Here is an 18685-nt window from a genome sequence, read left to right as displayed (position 1 = left end):
AACAGCGTGGATGCTGCAGAGGTGAGAAACTTCACAGGAAATACTTTAGTACTGAATGTCTCAGGTTACGAGCCTGTAACACTGTTAATTCTGTTTCAGTAATTCTGAAATTCACTCCAGGTGCATTTTAAGGGTCAAAGATTTCTTTGAGTTCATTGTGTTTTGCAACATACTGTGAAGTTCTGTGTATTTAGATGTAAAGTGCACAATAACCTCCTGCAGCTTGATATCAAATATCTTTATTGATACAGTTCCTACAAATATAGCAGCATAAAGAGGGATGGTGACGTGACGACCAGAGCTCTGTAGCTTCAGTCTTCACGTTGTCTGTTCTCCTTCTTAGTATTGTTGCTATAATGTAAAAACACATACTGACCCAGACATTAACACCCAGATCCACTAATCTACCACTATTTATTTAATGACTCTTACTGTTCACGTAAAACAGGGGTCTCTAACTCAATTTACCTGGGGGCCACAGGAAGCAGAGTCTGGGTGAGACTGGACTGCATCAGGTTTTCCTTAAATCAGTTTATTTTTATTTTTTAATACAAAATAAATAAAAACTTAAAAAATTAATAAGAAAATTAAAAATAATAATAATAACAATGAAAATGATAATAATTATTAGATATTCTATCTGCTGTATTCAGATTCAGATGTCTGTATCAACAGTTCTTTAACCTTTAACCTTGTTCAACATCCTGCTCTCAACAACCTGATTATCTCCTGAACTTTGATCCCATCACTCATCAGGTTGTATTCATGAAGCTTTTTAAGGATGAAAGTGGCTCCTAGTGATAAAATAATTTACAAATTCTTAGAATAATGATGTTTTATGATAATTTTCTTTAATTTTAAAACTAGTAAAGATGTGATTGACAAAACATCTTAGACCTTAAAAGAGCTAAGGTGAAATATTGTTGGGAGTAGAGAGGAGAACTTTTAAGAAGTTTAAGAGTTTGTTAAGAAGAGAACAAAACAGTGGAAGGACAGAGATTTAATCATATTAATATTAATTTAAGTCACAGCACTGACTGGGATCCACTAAATGCTGCAGGAACCTCCATCATGGGGACGAACTAAACTCTAAACTTGTTCTTAATCCCACCAACGACACCACAGTCGATATCAACCAACCAGTCCAAACACAGTCTCAACACTAACTGAACCACTTAAACCTAAAAGTGAACAGAACCATCAGTTCTCACACTCACAGAACAAATCATAAAGTCCAAGCAGCCACTTCACTCAGATCATTACAATACATTTAATGATCAACCAATCACAGCGTTTAAAACAACGTGTCATCAATAGCAACAGGGTCAAACACAGCTCCTCACTCAGATTACAGCTGTTGTCCTTAAAGTTAGTGGTGCAGTTGGTGAAGTGGTCGCCCATCAACTCAGGGCCGGTAGTTTAAGACACAGCTCCTCTTAGACACATGTCAAATGTCTCTGTACAAGAGACTGAACCCCCAAAATCCACAGACACTGAGGCTGAAGAAGCCTGAATAAAAGAAAAGGAAATAAAACTATTAGAACTAAATGTGGTTTATGTCTCTTTATGTGTTAAACTGAAACTTCCTCAAATTAAACTGTTCTGAGAAGTAAATGGAAACTTCTCGTTTCTTTAAATCTTTTATATCCACACACAGAGACACGTGTTTATAAAGGTCAAAGGTCACTGAAACTAAAGACACAAGGTTTTCGTCACTGTCAAACTGACAAACTTTCCTTCTGAACTGTTTCAGTTCTTGTAACATGGAGACTCTTTGTCTTGTGTTTATCAGTGTAAAACAACATTTCTGCTTTATTTAAATACTTCAAACTACAGCAACACGTCAAGATGTTCTGAGGAATCAGGAAACTAAAAGTCATGTACACAGAGAGATGAGAGTAAAAATACTGTGAGTATTCTCACCGACTGTTGTACTGACTCAGTGATAAAACATTGATAAAATATTTAAGCTGCTCATTTGGAAGTAAAATCAGTTTTTATTTTAAATAACCTCCAACAGAAAGACACATTCAAGAAATAACAATAAGTTGAGATGAGAAGATGAGTAAATCCACATTAATGACAAGACAATGTTTGAACAGTGGTAAAAATACATTCAATACAGTTTATACAGTAGAACACGTGTATTCACATTAGATCAGCCAAGTTTAGTTGATTAATTAACTGATATAAAACTATAAACACTTTAATAAATTAACACTTTAATAAACCAGGATTTGTATCTTCTCCTAATGTCCATTAGTAAAGTTCCTGCTCTGACCTGAGTAGATTAGGATATCAGGTATTAATGAGGAAGTGAAACAGTGGAGGATGGAGGAGACACAGTTCAACTCAGTGTTTGTTGAATTCTCCCAGTGAACAACAACAGGACTCATATCTGATCAGTGGTTTCAACATTGAACTCTTTCTACCTGAATGGTCCCAGAGAAACACAATAAACCAGGTTTTCTTCAGTGTCCTGAATCCGTGGGACCTCTGGAGAAACTGTCTCTGCTTCAACAAACTGTCTGCAGCTCTGTGCTGTGAGTCAACGAGGAGGTTTGAGTTGGATTAGACAGAAACTGAAGACAAACTAAAAACATGTGGAACAGAGTTCAGTTTTCATTTTTACTTTACCAGTCACAGAAGCAGCAGTTTGACCACTTTACATCTCTGGATGGAGTTTGGTGAAAAAGACCAAACTGTCACTTCTGTTCTCCACATTTTAACAGAGTCCCAAATATTTGATAGACTTTATAGTTTTAGTTTTCTACAAAGTCTCTGTTTTATCATTGTTGTTTAAAAGGAGCAGGAGAAGAAGATTCAGCAGCAGAGTCAGTTTGTTCAGGAGGTTGTTGGTATGAACACTTGTATGTGGATACTCTTCGTTTTTTATAAAACCAAAATCCAACAATACCAACAACAAGCAACAAAACAAGTACAAAAGGTACAACTACAACAATTAGTGTGGTGTCTCCTCTGTGTTTTCTGTTGTCGGTACCTGCAGATGAGAAGCAGCAGTGAGTCAGCAGGTGTCAGGTAGGTGATGAGTGAAGAACACAACAGAATCCATTTCCTCTTCAAACTCCTGTCAGACATTATCTACTGCACTTTGATCCCATCACTCATACCAGCTGTTTTCTACAAAGTCTCATCAACACCAACATCTGATCTGTGATGTTTCACTGTCACATCAACAACCAGGAAGCAGCTTCAACTCTGATCCACACACACACACACACACACACACACACACACACACACACACACACACACACACACACACACACACACACACACACACACACACCTGGTTCAACTGTCAGGTTGATGCTGTTGAAGACCTTCGGGTAGCTTCCTTCATATCCAACATAACACTCATATGTTCCAGCATCATTGATGTTGACGTTCTTCAGAATCACAGACACGTCTCCGTCCTTCATCTCTGGATCTTTCAGCTTCACTCGACCTCGATAAGATTCATGTTGGTACTTTTCATGTGATAAATGTTTTTCTCTCGTAAAGAAGACGTAACCGTCCTCTGCCGTCAGATCAGCTCTCGTCCACCTCAACATTAAAACAGCTTCATCTCTGGGCCCCTGACACTGCAGAGTGACGTCCTCTCCAGGTTTTGCTGTTATTTCTTGTGATTTAAACAAACAGGAAGTAAAAGTCATAAAGTCAGTTATTTATTAAACACTTTAATTTTCAGCTAACATCTAAACAACTCTACTGACTAAACTTTGCCCACATGAAACGTGGTCCTTATCTCAAATAACAGAAGTGAATTCATCAGTAAATAAAAGAGGAAAGACTGGATTATGAACATTCATGTGTAGATGTGTTTCTCAGACATGACAAGTTTCTACGGAGTCCCTTAAGGGTCATGGTGTTGACATTTTAAGAGTTAACAGAGGATAAACCTGGATAAACCTGGAATTAACCTGGATAAACCTGGCTATAGCACTGCTGAGGTTGATTGAAACAGACTCAAAGGTCACTGTAGGTCTCAGATCTGAATGGTCCTGTGGATTGGGAGGAAAGATGAGAAGCAGCAGTGAGTCAGCAGGTGTCAGGTAGGTGATGAGTGAAGAACACAACAGAATCCATTTCCTCTTCAAACTCCTGTCAGACATTATCTACTGCACTTTGATCCCATCACTCATACCAGCTGTTTTCTACAAAGTCTCATCAACACCAACATCTGATCTGTGATGTTTCACTCTCACATCAACAACCAGGAAGCAGCTTCAACTCTGATCCACACACACACACACACACACACACACACACACACACACACACACACACACACACACACACACACACACACACACACACACTAACTCACCTGGTTCAACTGTCAGGTTGATGATGCTGATTAACTGAACATCTTGTCTATGTCCAACATAACACTCATATGTTCCAGTATCATTGATGTTAACGTTCTTCAGAATCACAGACACGTCTCCGTCCTTCATCTCTGGATCTTTCAGCTCCACTCGACCACGATAAGATTCAAGCTGGTATTGGATGCACATGCTGCCGTCTCTGAAGTAGTAAACATACTTCTCTGACTTCAGGTCAGGTTTTCTCCACTTTATGAGTTCAATGGAAACATTTCTGGGATCCTGACACTGAAGAGTGACGTCTTCTCCAGGTTCAGCTTTAATCTCATATTGTTCTGAAGAAAAAAATTAAAAAACATCAGAAACAAAAGTCAGTGATAAAGTTCTTTAGGAAATATTTTCATATTCATCACTTCTCTAAACATTTCTACAGTCTAATCACTTCACTACTACAGTAGCTAAACACTGAATTCACCACAGAACATGATCTGTAATAAACAGAGATGAGGTTTAAGAAGTCTGCTGTGAATTATCATCATCATGTATAAAAAAGGACAGAAGTTAAGTATCAGAGGGGGTTGTTCATCAGCTTCAGCTGTTTGCTGTTAAACTCAACAGGTATTTCACTAACTCAGGACATTTTAACTGTTCTACTCTTGATATTCACCTGTTCTACTGAACATGACAGTCGCTGTTTGCTCTGCAGTGATCACATGTTTCTCTACACAGCTGTTCTCATTTTCTGACACTGATCATTAAACCAAAAGTGAATCTAAAGCATTTCTTAGACAAACTGAAAGATTTGCTGCTGCCTGCTGGATCTTTATTGTACAACATTCACTGAACCTCACACGTCGTCTTCAACAGACCTGTGTAACATTAAACATCTACTAACAGTTCTGATCTCCCTCTTCAACATATACTTTATACTTTATACTGTAAAATGTGTTTTATTTGTATTTTAACATCAACTGTAGTAATGAGGAAGTTAAGCTGCACTGAACAGAGACAAAGGGTCAGTTCAGTTATTGATCAGGTTTGTTGGTTAAGGCCGGATTTCATCACAGTGTTGTGACATCCATTTCTTACTAAATCCATTGTTGAAACCTGGATGTGGTTTCTGTTTGTTCACCTCAGTTTATATTGAACCGTAAACCCGACATCCTCTCACACAGCCTACCTTCAGCAGCAGCGTGGTGAAGCAAACATGTGATCAGAAAAAAGAATAAAATCCACTGTGAAGACCTCATCTTTACCTTTTCTGATACTGTTACTGTTAATTTTAATGTTGTGATTTTAAATAAATGTCTCGCATCTTATAAATCTAAAAGTTTCCTTTCTTTCGATTCTTCTTCCGTGTTAAACGTCTCCACATGCGCACTAGTATTTCTGCGCACTAGTATTTCTGCGCAGGTCCTCGTTTACTCACTCTTCTTGCTCCATAAACTACGATGATACAAATATAAATGTTTGTTGTATCTTTATTAACAGATATTGAAGTTTCTAAGTGTTTAATTAGTTTGTTGTTTTTGATCAATAAGTTCTGAACTCTGAATGAAGTCTGATGCTGCTACAGAAACATACAGCTCCCACTTTAATGGAACATCTAAAGAGCATCAGTAAGAACATTAATTCTTACCTTAGACTTCATGATGAGGAGGATGGTTCCTTTAGCAAAGGAAAAAACTAAAGACTCATGATCTCCCATGTTTCTAATGTAGGATATACAGACAGAAGAACGTCTGTCACTGCTGCTGAAACATTTAACAGTGTCAGTAACAAATAAGAACAAGAAGTAAACCAGACAGCATCACTTACAGGAACCACTGGTTATGTGGTTTAAGTAAATCTGTATGGCATTGAATGTGCAGACATTAAAAAAACATCACTTCTACATTAAAATGCAAATAGGAAAAACTTTTTATCATGTTTTACTGTATTAATATAATATAAAATGCTGGTCTCACATGAACATGAAAACAGTGAACAACACTGAAGGGAGTTCATGTAATTATTCATCACATTAAACAGTTTTAAAGATTTAAGATTTATTATCTTTCCCTTTCCTTTTTCACTCACATTCACCACAAAGAACAAAACAGTCTTCACAGCACGACACTTAATGTTCAAGATCTCTCAAGGTTTGTCTCACAGTCTGAATCCATCAACATGTAACATCAGAATGTATGAAATGTGAATTTTAATGCAGTTCAGTGTAAAATCACAGGATAACATTTGTACTTCACAGTAAATAGCATCAAATCTTCATCTTTGCTGTTAAACAACAACTTTTCTAATCCTCATTATTATTATCCATCACTTCTGTAATGTCCTTATCTACAAAGATGTTCTCTCTTCTCAGTTTGAGGATCTTAAATCTAAAGACTGTGAATTACCAAAGTGACTTCAAAGAACTAGAGACGACTGAGAAACTGCTGAATCACCTCAGTCTGAGAAACAAGGAAATAACTGTCTTTACCAGCAGGTGGCAGCAGTTTGTGTTCATCATCTAAAAGAAAGAGCAGATAAAGGATCACAGATATACAAACTGTTTTTATATCACTCTCTCACCACAGACAGTTCACAGTTACTGCTAAGAGAGAATTGGTCTGAGAATAAGTGATTGACTCTGTGGTCCATTTCTCCTCTTTATATTGAGTCACTAAGCTGAACAGCCAATCAGAGTGGTCTATTTCTCTGACATGTCTGCTGCTGATTCATCATGCTGAACCTGCTGAAATGTCTCTAATTAGAGTCTGACTAGTGGTTCTCCCCACTTCAGAAAAATGTTCTCCCATTCTTCAGTGTGATCAGTTTAGAGAAGTTTACTTACCTTTAAAATGTGCTTTTAAAATCCAAACAGGTCCTCACAATAAACTACAGTTTGTTTTTTATTGTTGTAAATACTTTAAGTACTAATCTATTCTAGATCCTCAAGTTCACTTTAACCACCACAGATAAAAGTCCAACTCAACCTTTGTCTGATTCTAAACTGAAGAATAAAACCAAACCTTCAACCAGTCTTTTAGATATAAAAATCAAAAACATTTCTAATATCACTTAACAAACACACAGAGCTGAGAACAAACCTGTCCAGGGTGTACCCCACCTCTGGCCCAATGACAGCTGAGATAGGCTGCCTGCCTGATCCACACTCACTAACTCACCTGGTTCAACTGTCAGGTTGATGGTGTTGATGGGGTCAGTTTCTAAAATGGATCTCTTCCTGTGGTTTGTTCAAGCAGTCTGTTTGTACACTTTATGAATATCTGTCAGTGAGTAAAAACCTCATCCATCCTATTTATATAACTCCACCTGTTGAAGTCTTTACCAAAGCTATCAGGAAACACTTTGTTATTGGAACAGAAGAGGTGAAGCACCTTTATCTTCAGACATAAAGAGGGGTACCAACTATTCTATCCAGCTGTGTAGATGCTGACGCCACAGACAGAAAGATATTATTGTAGAAAGCACAACACACATAAAAGAAGTGTTTCATTAAGTGACCAGTTGAACCAGACCTAAGGTTTATTTTCAGTAAATTCAGTTTCATAAATCCAACCTCAGTTACCAAACTGATCCTGACTCAACAACAGGACATGAGCAACATTAAACAGATGTTTTCTTCCCACGACGTCATGTTGAACAGTTTAACTTAATATCTGGAATAAACTAAACTGGTTTTGACTAGTTGACTTGTAAATGGTCACAGAACTATTTATTACATTTAAAGTCCATTAAATCTCATTTTCAGTGCAGCAGGTGAACTTCTATTTCTAAAATGAATAAACTTCAGTGTAACCATCATCTCACTAACGTAACAGTGAACTGGGATCAGAAGTGATACTCGGTGGTGACTGCTACGATGTCATCAAAGTCCTGGGTGGATGCTGATGTTGGTTCATTATCTGTCAGAGGAAATAATCAGAAACTTTTGATTCAGGTTATAGACAGTAAAAAAAATCAACACGACATAAATAAAATGATAAAAACTAATATTAAGAACTACTATGATTGACTGACTGATTGTGTTGAGTGTTTGTTAATTCAGTGACTGATTCAGAGTGTTACCTGTGGGTCTGTGTCGATATAAAGACACCATGAGGAGAGTGGAGATGAAGTACGGACAGAACACCACCAGGTGGAGGACCAGTCTGAACAGAAGCTCTGGAGGAATGGAGGTAGGTGGTTGGGTGGCAGATGTGGGTGGAGCTGTGGTTTTATTTTCTGTAGAGAGAATCCACCTGTTCAGGTGAATGTGTGGATGTAATAAATGTTGAACTCAGAGTTTTCCTCCTGACCTGTGACAGAGATCCAGCTGGGTGGAGACTCTCCATGACTGCTGATGTGACACTTGTAGAGGCCTTCATCAGACTTGGTAACATGGTGGATGGTCATGTGACCTGTAGGCTCAGTCCTGATGAGGGAGCCATCTTTATAGAAATCAGCTGGGAGCTTGGAGGGAGGGCTCTTTGTTTGACAGTGCAGAGTGACATCATGTCCCTCCATCACAGGGAGGACAGGACTCTGCAGGATCACTGATCCACCTCAACACAGAGACAAACTACAGCATTTCATCCATTTCCACACAGACTCATCAACACTAACTCCACAGTCTGATCTTACCAGAGACAGTGATGTTGATGATGCTACTGGTTGATCCCTCTCTGGACTCACACCAGTAAACTCCACTGTCCAGTGGGTTGATGTAGTTGATGTTACAGGAAGAACCAGCTGTTCTTCCCCAACCGTCTCCACACTGGCTCCTGGTGTCTGTGGTTGTGTTCCTCCTCAGTGTCCATCCAGCAGAGCTGTCGTCCTCCTCACAGCTCAGAGACACAGACTCATCTTCAAACAGCTGAGATCTGTTGGGACTCACAGTCAGACGAACTGCAGAAAGATTCATGCAGAGGTAAAAATTGTACAAATTAGTTTTAAAGGACCAACTAGTTGTTAGAGTTACATTCATATTTCCACATGACATTATATCAAGTCAATTTATATTTCTGTCTTCTTTTCCTGAACCTTTTTGAGACCTACAAATTTCTGTTAAATTTGGATTCTGAAAGTAAAAACTGTTTCTAAGTTACTCACAGTCTCTTGTTCACACCAGAGAATGTAGATGAAACAAATTTCAAGTATTTTATCACCTACACAGAAAAGTTGTGAACTGCTCACTAATCACTCAGCAGTATTCATGTTTCAATAGAGTCTTACACTATTTGATGATGTTGTAGGTTAATTAATCTGTTGATTAATATGCAGTTGATGAAATGTGGTTTTGGAGAAGTCTGTGTCTCCAGGAGTTAAAGAACTCTGTAAACTCTGTAAAGATGGCGGCGCGGCAGTAGCTCGCAGCGGCCTCTCCGGAGACCAATAATGGTGCTTTTCGTGGTTTTCCGCGTTTTTAGCACGACCACACACAATAATGAACACCAACAACAGTTGTGTTCGGGTTTACGATCGCCAGACGCTGCTTCGACTCAGGTATAATGCACCGACCAAGCTGCATGATGATCTGCAGGACGACCTCCGCGACCTCGGGTTACGACCTCGGCCACGAACACCAGGCCCCCAGTCTCCGGCCTTGGCGGTGCACGAGGAAGCGGAAACGCGGCAAACGGACGGGTGTCCGGGCTAGGCTAAGTGCTAACCCTAGCCGGCCGGCTTTACCGTCCATGTTTTTAGCTAATGTCTGCTCCCTGGACAATAAACTGGACTACATCCGACTACAGCGAACTACGCGGCGTGAGTACAGAGACTGCTGCGTCTTTGTCTTCACTGAGACGTGGCTCAGCGACAGAGTCCCGGACGCCGCCATCAAGCTACACGGCCTAACCGCGTTTCGAGCCGAGAGGAACCCAGCTCTGTGCGGTAAGAGTCGCGGCGGTGGTGTGTGTGTTTTTATTAACACGGACTGGTGTAAGGACTCTGTACTGGTTTCCAGCTACTGTTCACCACTTGTGGAGTTTGTGACTGTTCGGTGCAGACCTTTTTATTTACCGAGGGAATTCACCACTGTTTTCATCTTTGGAGTTTACATCCCTCCTGGCGTTAATGCCAAAGAGGCGTTGGGTGAACTACATGGAGCTATCAGCGACGTGCAGAACGCCCAACCTGACGGCCTGGTCATCATTGCTGGAGATTTCAACCATGTAAATCTCAAGTTGGTGCTCCCTAAACTCCATCAGCATGTGGACTTTGCAACGAGGGGGGAGAACGCGCTGGATCGTGTTTACACCAACATCCCCGGGCGGAGCCCCTCCCCCACCTCGGATACTCAGACCACATCTCTTTTATGCTAATTCCAGCATACAGACCACTTGTCCGACGCTCCCAACCGGTTCTGAAGCAGGTAAAGACCTGCCCAGCAGGAGCCATCTCTGCTCTTCAGGACTGCTTTGAGTGCACCGACTGGGACATGTTCAGGGAGGCTGCAACCACCGGTGATTCCGTCAACTTGGAGGAGTACACATCATCAGTGACCAGCTACATCGGCAAGTGTGTTGATGATGTGACCATCTCCAAGACCGTCACTACACGCTCCAACCAGAAACCGTGGATGACTGCTAGGGTGCGTGCGCTGCTGAAGTCGAGGGACTCAGCCTTCAGAGCAGGAGACATGACGGCCTTAAGAACAGCAAGGGCTGAACTGTCCCGAGCCATCAGAGAGGCGAAGCGCGCGCACGCCAGGAGGATCCACGGCCACTTTGAGGACAGCGGAGACAGCCGGCGCATGTGGCAGGGCATCCAGGCGATCACTAACTACAAGACAACTCCACCCGTCTGTGATAGCGATGCCTCCCTCCCAGATGTGCTGAACGACTTCTACGCCCGATTTGAGGTACAGGTAAAGAATAACACGGTAGCTAGGAAATCCACCCCTCCCTCAAATGATCAGGTGCTCTGTCTCTCCACAGCCGACGTGAGGAAGACTCTACGCAGAATCAACCCACGGAAGGCTGCTGGTCCAGACAACGTTCCTGGCAGGGTCCTCAGGGAATGCGCGGATCAGCTCGTGGATGTCTTCACTGACATCTTTAACATCTCCCTGAGCAGCGCCGTTGTTCCTACATGCCTCAAGTCAACGACCATCGTGCCGGTGCCGAAGACGTCTACTGTCTCCTGCCTCAACGACTACCGCCCTGTTGCACTCACACCCATCATCATGAAGTGCTTCGAGAGGCTGGTCATGAGGCACATCAAGTTCCAGCTTCCACCCTCACTGGACCCTCTGCAGTTTGCATATCGTCCAAACCGTTCCACGGACGATGCCATCACCACTATTCTCCACCTGGCCCTCAGCCATCTGGACAACAAAGACACATATGTTCGAATGCTGTTCATAGACTTCAGCTCAGCATTCAACACCATCATTCCCCATCAGCTGATTGGGAAGCTGAGCCGACTGGGTCTGACCACCTCCCTCTGCAACTGGATCCTGGACTTCCTGACTGGGAGACCCCAGTCAGTCCGGATCGGGAACAGCATCTCCAGCACCACCATGCTGAGCACTGGGGCCCCACAGGGCTGTGTGCTCAGTCCACTGCTGTTCACTTTGCTGACTCATGACTGTGTAGCGATGCACAGCTCGAATCAGATCATCAAGTTCGCTGATGACACGACTGTGGTGGGTCTCATCAGCAAGAACGACGTGTCAGCGTACAGAGAGGAGGTACATCAGCTCTCAGCCTCAGCCTCACTGTCCATCTGGAGGAGAACCTCACCTGGTCACTCAACACCCGCTCCATCAGCAAAAAGGCCCAGCAGCGTCTCTACTTCCTGAGGAAGCTGAGGAAAGCCCATCTGCCGCCCCCCATCTTGACTACATTTTACAGGGGAACCATTGAGAGCATCCTGAGCGGCTGCATCACTGCCTGGTTCGGGAACGGCACCGTTTCGGATCACAAGGCCCTACAATGGATAGTGAGGACAGCTGAAAAGATCATTGGAGTCTCTCTCCCCTCCATCACGGACATTTACACCACACGCTGCATCCGCAAGGCTACCTGCATTGTGGACGACCCCACCCACCCCTCACACCCAATCTTCACACTTCTGCCATCAGGGAAGAGGTTCCGGAGCATTCGGGCCCTCACAACCAGTTGAACAGTTTCTTCCCTCAAGCATCAGGCTCCTCAACACACACACAACAAACTGAACTGAGCACACACACTTGCTAGATTTGACATGTTTCCATCTTTCAGTTGTAAATTGTATTCATTTCCGCTACTGGTCGCTGCTGTTTTGTGTTTTGTTCTGTTTTTGTCTTCTGACGTCTGTCTGCACTTTTTCTTTGTGTTCTTGCACTGTTTGCACTAGGTTGCACAGGATGCACTTTATGTGTTTTGCTAGGACAACTTAGCAGTCCTCAGCCCCATGTTCCGTCTTGTTGCCGTTTTATGTAGCACCATGGTTCTGGAGAAACGTTGTCTCATTTCACTATGTACTGCTTCAGCTATATGTGTTTGGAATGACAATAAAGCTTCTTGACTTGACTTAACTTGACTAAAGTAAAATCAGTTGCTTGGTAAATATGGTCGTTCTTCAACACAGACTCAATCTGAACGAGTGTTAGCTTCAATCACCTTCATCTATTTATCAAAAAACACTGTACAAGTGTAAGTTAAGGAGCTGCTGAGTAAAATCAGCAACTTGATGTTTAAACATCTTTACAGAATCAGTAGAGAAGTTTACTGACCTTGGTTTGTTGTGCAGCACAGCAGTGAGATCACGACTGAAGAAGAAATAAATAAATAATTAATAATATGAGAGTTGGAGATAGAAATGAATTCATGGTAAATAACTGGAAACACACTTTTCTACTGGTTATTTCAGTGTAATCATCATGAATCATCAAACACATGCAGCTCTGCACAAACAGCTGGAGACTTTTTGAAGTTGACCTGAGATCAGAGAATTTCAGCACTTTCTGCCTGATCAGCAGGTTTTGTATTATTCTGAATTATTTTGATTTCTTAACGATGATCAGTACCTGAAGTCAGAGTGTTTGAAGCATAAAGAACCAACCCGAGCAGTAACTATCTGTTACATTTCCCTCCTCCGACCAGCTGAGGCAGTGTCCCAGGAACTCTCTGTATTTTAGTTTTTTCCTGTTTGTGTATGACTTCACTTCCGGGGACATGTCTCGGCTGGTTCTAGTGGCAGCAGGTGTGTGTTTTTTAGCAGGTGTGTTGTGTTTGTCTTTACTGTGTCTTGTATTTACGTTGGTGTCTGTCGGTCATTTGCTAGTGTGTCAACTGTCATCTTGTTTGTATTCTCATCCCTCCATTCACCTTTTCCCCGACCTCTGGCTTTTCATCCAGGGTTTGTGAGTTTGAGTACTACCAGTTTGTTTGTCAGTGTAGCTTTGCTTAGTCTGTTTGTTCCAGCAGAACCAGACTGATGCACATGTTTCGGCCCTCGCCTCTGTTAGTGTGGTTGCGGACCAGGCTTGTTCCTGGCTAATTCTCCCTCTGCTGAGTGCAAATTGGCACCTCCCGATTTTTTCGGGGACGCTACCAAGTGTCGCTCGTTTTTGGCTGGGCTTAGGATTTTCTTTGAGCTCCAGCCAAATTCATTTGCCACTGAGCGGTGCAAGTTAGCGTACACACTTTCTTTCCTCTGCAGAATGGCACATGAGTGTGGAATGGCTGAATGGGAGAAACAGGATGAGTGCTGTTCCTCTTTTGATAAGTTGGCAGAGGAACTGACCTCAATATTTAATCCTTCTGCCCATCGCCGAGTGGTTGCAGCATGGCTGACGGAGCGGTGGCTAGACCAACGCACTTGTGGGTGTGCTCCTTCATCCACCTCCTCAACTGGACTGGGACCCTCGACCACTGAGGACCCGCTTCTTCGAGGCGACAGACGTTAGGCTGCTCCTCCTTCCCCTCTTCCAACGGATCCAGGAGAACTGATGCAGCTGGGACATATCGTCTGCCAGCGGCTGAGAGGCTGGGGGGTCTTTGTCTCTATTGTGGGGAGGCTGGACACCATGCTCATCAGTGCCCGTTAAACTCCAGCGGATTTGCGTGGATCTGCGCAATGCCTACCACTTGGTTCGGATTAGGGAAGGAGACGAGTGGAAGACGGCATTCAACACCCCAACGGCCACTACGAGGATCTAGTAATGCCTTTTGGTCTTACCAATGCCCCCGCAGTTTTCCAGGCCCTGGTGAATGGCGTCCTCCGGGACATGATCAACCACTTTGTTTTTGTTTACCTTGACGATATTCTAATCTATTCCAGCACCCTCGATCAACATGTCCAGAACGTCCGTGCTGTTCTTCTGCGTCTGCTAGAGAATCAGCTTTTTGTAAAAGCAGAAAAGTGTGAATTCCATGTACAGAAAACAACCTTCCTGGGTTTTGTCCTGGAAACAGGGAAGTTGTCTGTGGACCCCACCAAGGTTTCAGCAGTCCGTGATTGGCCTACTCCTAAAGACCGTAAGCAGCTACAGAGGTTTCTAGGGTTCACCAACTTCTACCGTCGGTTCATTCAGGGTTACAGCAAAGTGGCTGCCCCTCTCCACTTACTCACCTCCTCCAAGATGAAGTTTGTTTGGTCCACGGCTGCTGAGGAAGCCTTTGTTCATTTGAAGGATTTGTTCACCTCTGCTCCCGTACTCAACCTCCCTGATCCCAAGAGACAATTCATCATGGAAGTGGACGCCTCCAGTACTGGGGTCGGGGCGGTCCTTTCTCAGAGGGCTGCTGTTGACAACAAGGTACACCGTGTGTATTCTTCTCTCGCCACCTGTCTGATGCAGAAAGGGACTATGATGTTGGCAACCGTGAGCTGCTCGCTGTCAAGCTAGCCTTGGAGGAGCGGAGACATGGTTGGAGGGAGCTGACCAGCCTTTTTTTGGTCTGTACTGACCATCGAAACCTAGAATATATTAAGACCGCCAGGAGAGCCTGCCAGTCTCAATGGGCGTTGTTTTTGGCCGGGTTTAACTTTGTCCTCTCTTTCAGGCCTGGCTCTCAAAATGGTAAACCGGATGCTCTGTCTCGCCAGTTCGAAGAGGGGACCTCGGATTCCGAGCAGGACACTGTCGACCATCACATTGTTAACCCAGTCAACGTCCGGTCCCTCCGCTGGGACCTAGAAGAGAGGGTAAGAAAGGCTCCTCATGTCACTCCTGTTCCCCATGGTTTCCCCGTGGGTCGTCTGTTTGTCCCCACTCCTCTTCATCAGCAGGTGCTTAGGTGGGGACATGACTCAAAGTTGGCCTGTCATCCGGGTGTTTTTCGCACGGCAGCGCTGATCGCCCAACTATTCTGGTGGTCATCGCTGAGGGAGGACGTCAAGTGATACCTGGCCGCCTGTCGGGTCTGCGCCTGCAATAAGACTTTGGTTTTGTTAAGGGCCCTTCCTGTTCCTGAAAGTGCACCCTGTGTTTCATGTGTGCTTTGTCGGAGTGTTCTTATACAGGAAGTACCAAACTATCATACATATCACTTTATCAATGTTATTATTTTATTAGTGCTGAAATATTATGGCTATTACCTAGTAATAGTTTAATGTACCCCTCCCCAAACTGCCACCTTACAGTGGTGGAGGGGTTTGCGTGTCCGAATGACCCTAGGAGCTATGTTGTTGGGGGCTTAAGCCCCTGGTAGGGTCTCCCAAGGCAAACAGGTCCTAGGCGACAGGCCAGACTAAGCAGTTCATAAACCCCTTATGATCAATAAAATATCAAGGTTAGTTACGTCACCCGGATTAGCGTCACCGGGGCCCCACCCTGGAGCCAGGCCTGGGGTTGGGGCACGTAGGCGAGCGCTTAGTGGCCGGGATCTTTCCCACGGGACCCGGCCGGGCACAGCCCGAAGGAGCGACATAGGACCGACTTCCTGTAGGCCCACCACCCGCAGAAAGGAGCATAGGGGGCCGGTGCAGTGTGGATTGGGTGGCAGCCGTGTGGAGGTGCCTCGACAACCCAATCCCTGGACAAGGAATCTGGCAATTGGAACATGGAATGTCACCTCACTGGGTGAAAAGTAGCCTGAACTTGTGTTGGAGGTTGAGCGGTACCGGCTAGAGATAGTTGGGCTCACTTCCACACACAGTCTGGGCTCTGGAACACAACTCCTTGAGAGAGGTTGGACTCTCTTCTAGTCTGGAGTTGCCCATGGTGAGAGGCGGCGGGCAGGGGTGGGCTTGCTTTTAGCCCCCCAGCTCAGCTGCCATGTGTTGGAGTTCTACCCGGTGGACGAGAGAGTTGTTTCCCTGCGCCTCCGGGTAGGGGATAGGTCTCTCACTGTTGTTTGTGCCTATGGGCCAAATAGCAGTGCAGAGTACCCAGCTTTTATAGGGTCTCTGTAAGGGGTACTGGAAGGTGCTCCGACTGGGGACTCTGTCGTCCTACTGGGGGATTTCAACGCCCACGTGGGCAATGACAGTGATACCTGGAGGGGCGTGATTGGGAGGAACAGCCTCCCGGATCTGAACCCGAGTGGTGTTTTGGTATTGGACTTCTGTGCTAGTCACAGTTTGTCCATAACGTAAGTAGAGTAGAGTACGTAAAGTAGTCAGTTTTCGTCCTGGCCGTGGAACACTGGTCCAGCTACATACTCTTGCCAGGGTGCTCGAGGGTTCATGGGAGTTCGCCCATCCAGTCTACATGTGTTTTGTGGACTTGGAGAAGGCATTTGACCGTGTCCCTCATTGCATCCTGTGGGAGGTACTTCGGGAATACAGGATTCGGGACCCTTTGTTAAGGACCGTTCGGTCCTTGTATGACCGGAGTAGGAGCTTGGTTCGCATTGCCGGCAGTAAGTCAGACTTGTTCCCGGTGCATGTTTGACTCCGACAGGGCTGCCCTTTGTCACCGATCCTGTTCATTACTTTTATGGACAGAATTTCTAGGCGCAGCCAGGGGTCAGAGGGAATCCGGTTTGGGGACCACAGGATCTCATCTCTGCTTTTTGCAGATGATGTTGTCCTGTTGGCCTCATCAGACCGGGACCTCCAACAGGCACTGGGGCGGTTTGCAGCCAAGTGTGAAAGGGCTGGGATGAGAATCAGCACCTCCAAGTCCGAGGCCATGGTTCTCAACAGGAAAAAGGTGGCTTGCACCCTCCAGGTTGGGGGGGAGATCCTCCCTCAAGTGGAGGAGTTTAAGTATCTTGGGGTCTTGTTCATGAGTGAGGGAAATAGGGAGCGTGAGACTGACAGACGGATTGGTGCATCGGCAGCAGTAATGCGGTCGGTGTACTGGTCCGTCGTGGTGAAAAAGGAGCTGAGCCGAAAGGCAAAGCTCTCGATTTACCGGTCAGTCTACGTTCCTACCCTCACCTATGGCCATGAACTTTAGGTCATGACCGAAAGGACAAGGTCCCGGATACAAGCAGCCGAAATGAGTTTCCTCTGTAGAGTGGCTGGGCGCACCCTTAGAGATAGGGTGAGGAGCTCAGTCACCCGGGAGGAGCTCGAAGTAGAGCCACTGCTCCTCTGCATCGAGAGGGGCCAGTTGAAGTGGCTTGGGCATCTGTTTTGGATGCCCCCGGGACGCCTCGCAGGGGAGGTTTTCCGGACATGTCCCACTGGGACCCCCGGTGAGACATGTCCCCGGGGAAGACCCAGGACACGTTGGACAGACTATGTCTCTCGGCTGGCCTGGGAACGCCTCAGTGTTCCCCCGGAAGAGCTGGAGGAGGTGTCTAGGGAGAGGGAAGTCTGGGCATCTCTGCTTAAGCTGCTCCCCCCGCGACCCGGCCCCGGATAAGCGGTAGAAAATGGATGGATGGATAGTTTAATGTAAAGTGCTGCTTATCATATCAGTGTAACAGCAAAGACGTGCAGAACATTTAAAGCTGATCAATGAAATTTTAACAGTATTGATTAAAAAAAAGTTAAAATTTACTGAGTAGGGAAAAAATGATCTGACCATGATCTGGCTTCTTTACCGTGATCCACTTGTCAGAACATAAATTACTGAACGTCTTTCTTGTTAATTTACATTTTAAATCCTGCATTTTTCTTTGTTTCCTTTTCTCTAAATAATGAGTAAGATGTTCTCTCCTCATTCACAGTAAATAAAATCATTTAATAACATATCTTGTACTCACAGAGCAGCCACTGAAGAGCTGTTTGGTCCATTGTGCTACTTGGTGATGTGAGATCATCAACACATGTTCTTGCACTTCCTTCCTCTTTGTATTTGAGTATGTTGTGATAGTATGTGATACTTCCGTTCCAGCAATTGACAGGAGAGAGCACATTTAGTTTTATGTTATTATCTCACAGATAAACCATCAGCACTCTGCCAATATGTTGTTAGAGGCCTGGTATAAACAAGACAGGATTACCTTAGCATCATCTTAAGAACCATC

The 18685-nt window shown here is 44.3% G+C and overlaps 2 protein-coding genes across 2 annotated transcripts in view; both read right to left on the bottom strand.

Moving 5' to 3' along the window:
- The window catches only part of LOC113168675 (programmed cell death 1 ligand 1-like), a gene marked incomplete at its 5' end in the record, with an annotated part of 107065 nt that overhangs the window by 16314 nt on the left and 72066 nt on the right, over positions 1-18685 (bottom strand). The window contains one exon of the mRNA XM_033326734.1: positions 3311-3643. Coding sequence (XP_033182625.1) covers positions 3311-3643 — 333 coding nt within the window. The remainder of the gene's footprint in view (positions 1-3310; positions 3644-18685) is intronic.
- LOC113168390 (Fc receptor-like protein 5) lies at positions 7984-18452 on the bottom strand. The gene is made up of 6 exons (XM_026369426.2): positions 18422-18452; positions 13051-13086; positions 8976-9239; positions 8651-8896; positions 8421-8576; positions 7984-8257 (listed from the first exon to the last, which is right to left on the bottom strand). The coding sequence occupies exons 1-6, from the start codon at positions 18450-18452 to the stop codon at positions 8184-8186; spliced, it is 807 nt and encodes a 268-aa protein (XP_026225211.2). The 3' UTR covers positions 7984-8183.

The sequence above is a fragment of the Anabas testudineus genome, chromosome 18, assembly GCF_900324465.2.
Source record: "Anabas testudineus chromosome 18, fAnaTes1.2, whole genome shotgun sequence".
NCBI lineage: Eukaryota > Metazoa > Chordata > Actinopteri > Anabantiformes > Anabantidae > Anabas > Anabas testudineus.
The sequence above is the reverse complement of the archived record's forward strand: the minus strand, read 5'-3'. Positions and strand labels throughout refer to the sequence as shown.

Excerpts from the sequence above, each read along its gene's own strand:
- LOC113168390 (XM_026369426.2), bottom strand. The coding sequence starts at position 18,452 with ATGGACCAAACAGCTCTTCAGTGGCTGCTCT. Across the intron at positions 13,087-18,421 it reads AGCTCTTCAGTGGCTGCTCT|TCGTGATCTCACTGCTGTGC; the intron begins GTGAGTACAAGA and ends TTTCTTCTTCAG. Across the intron at positions 9,240-13,050 it reads GTGCTGCACAACAAACCAAG|TTCGTCTGACTGTGAGTCCC; the intron begins GTCAGTAAACTT and ends ATCTTTCTGCAG.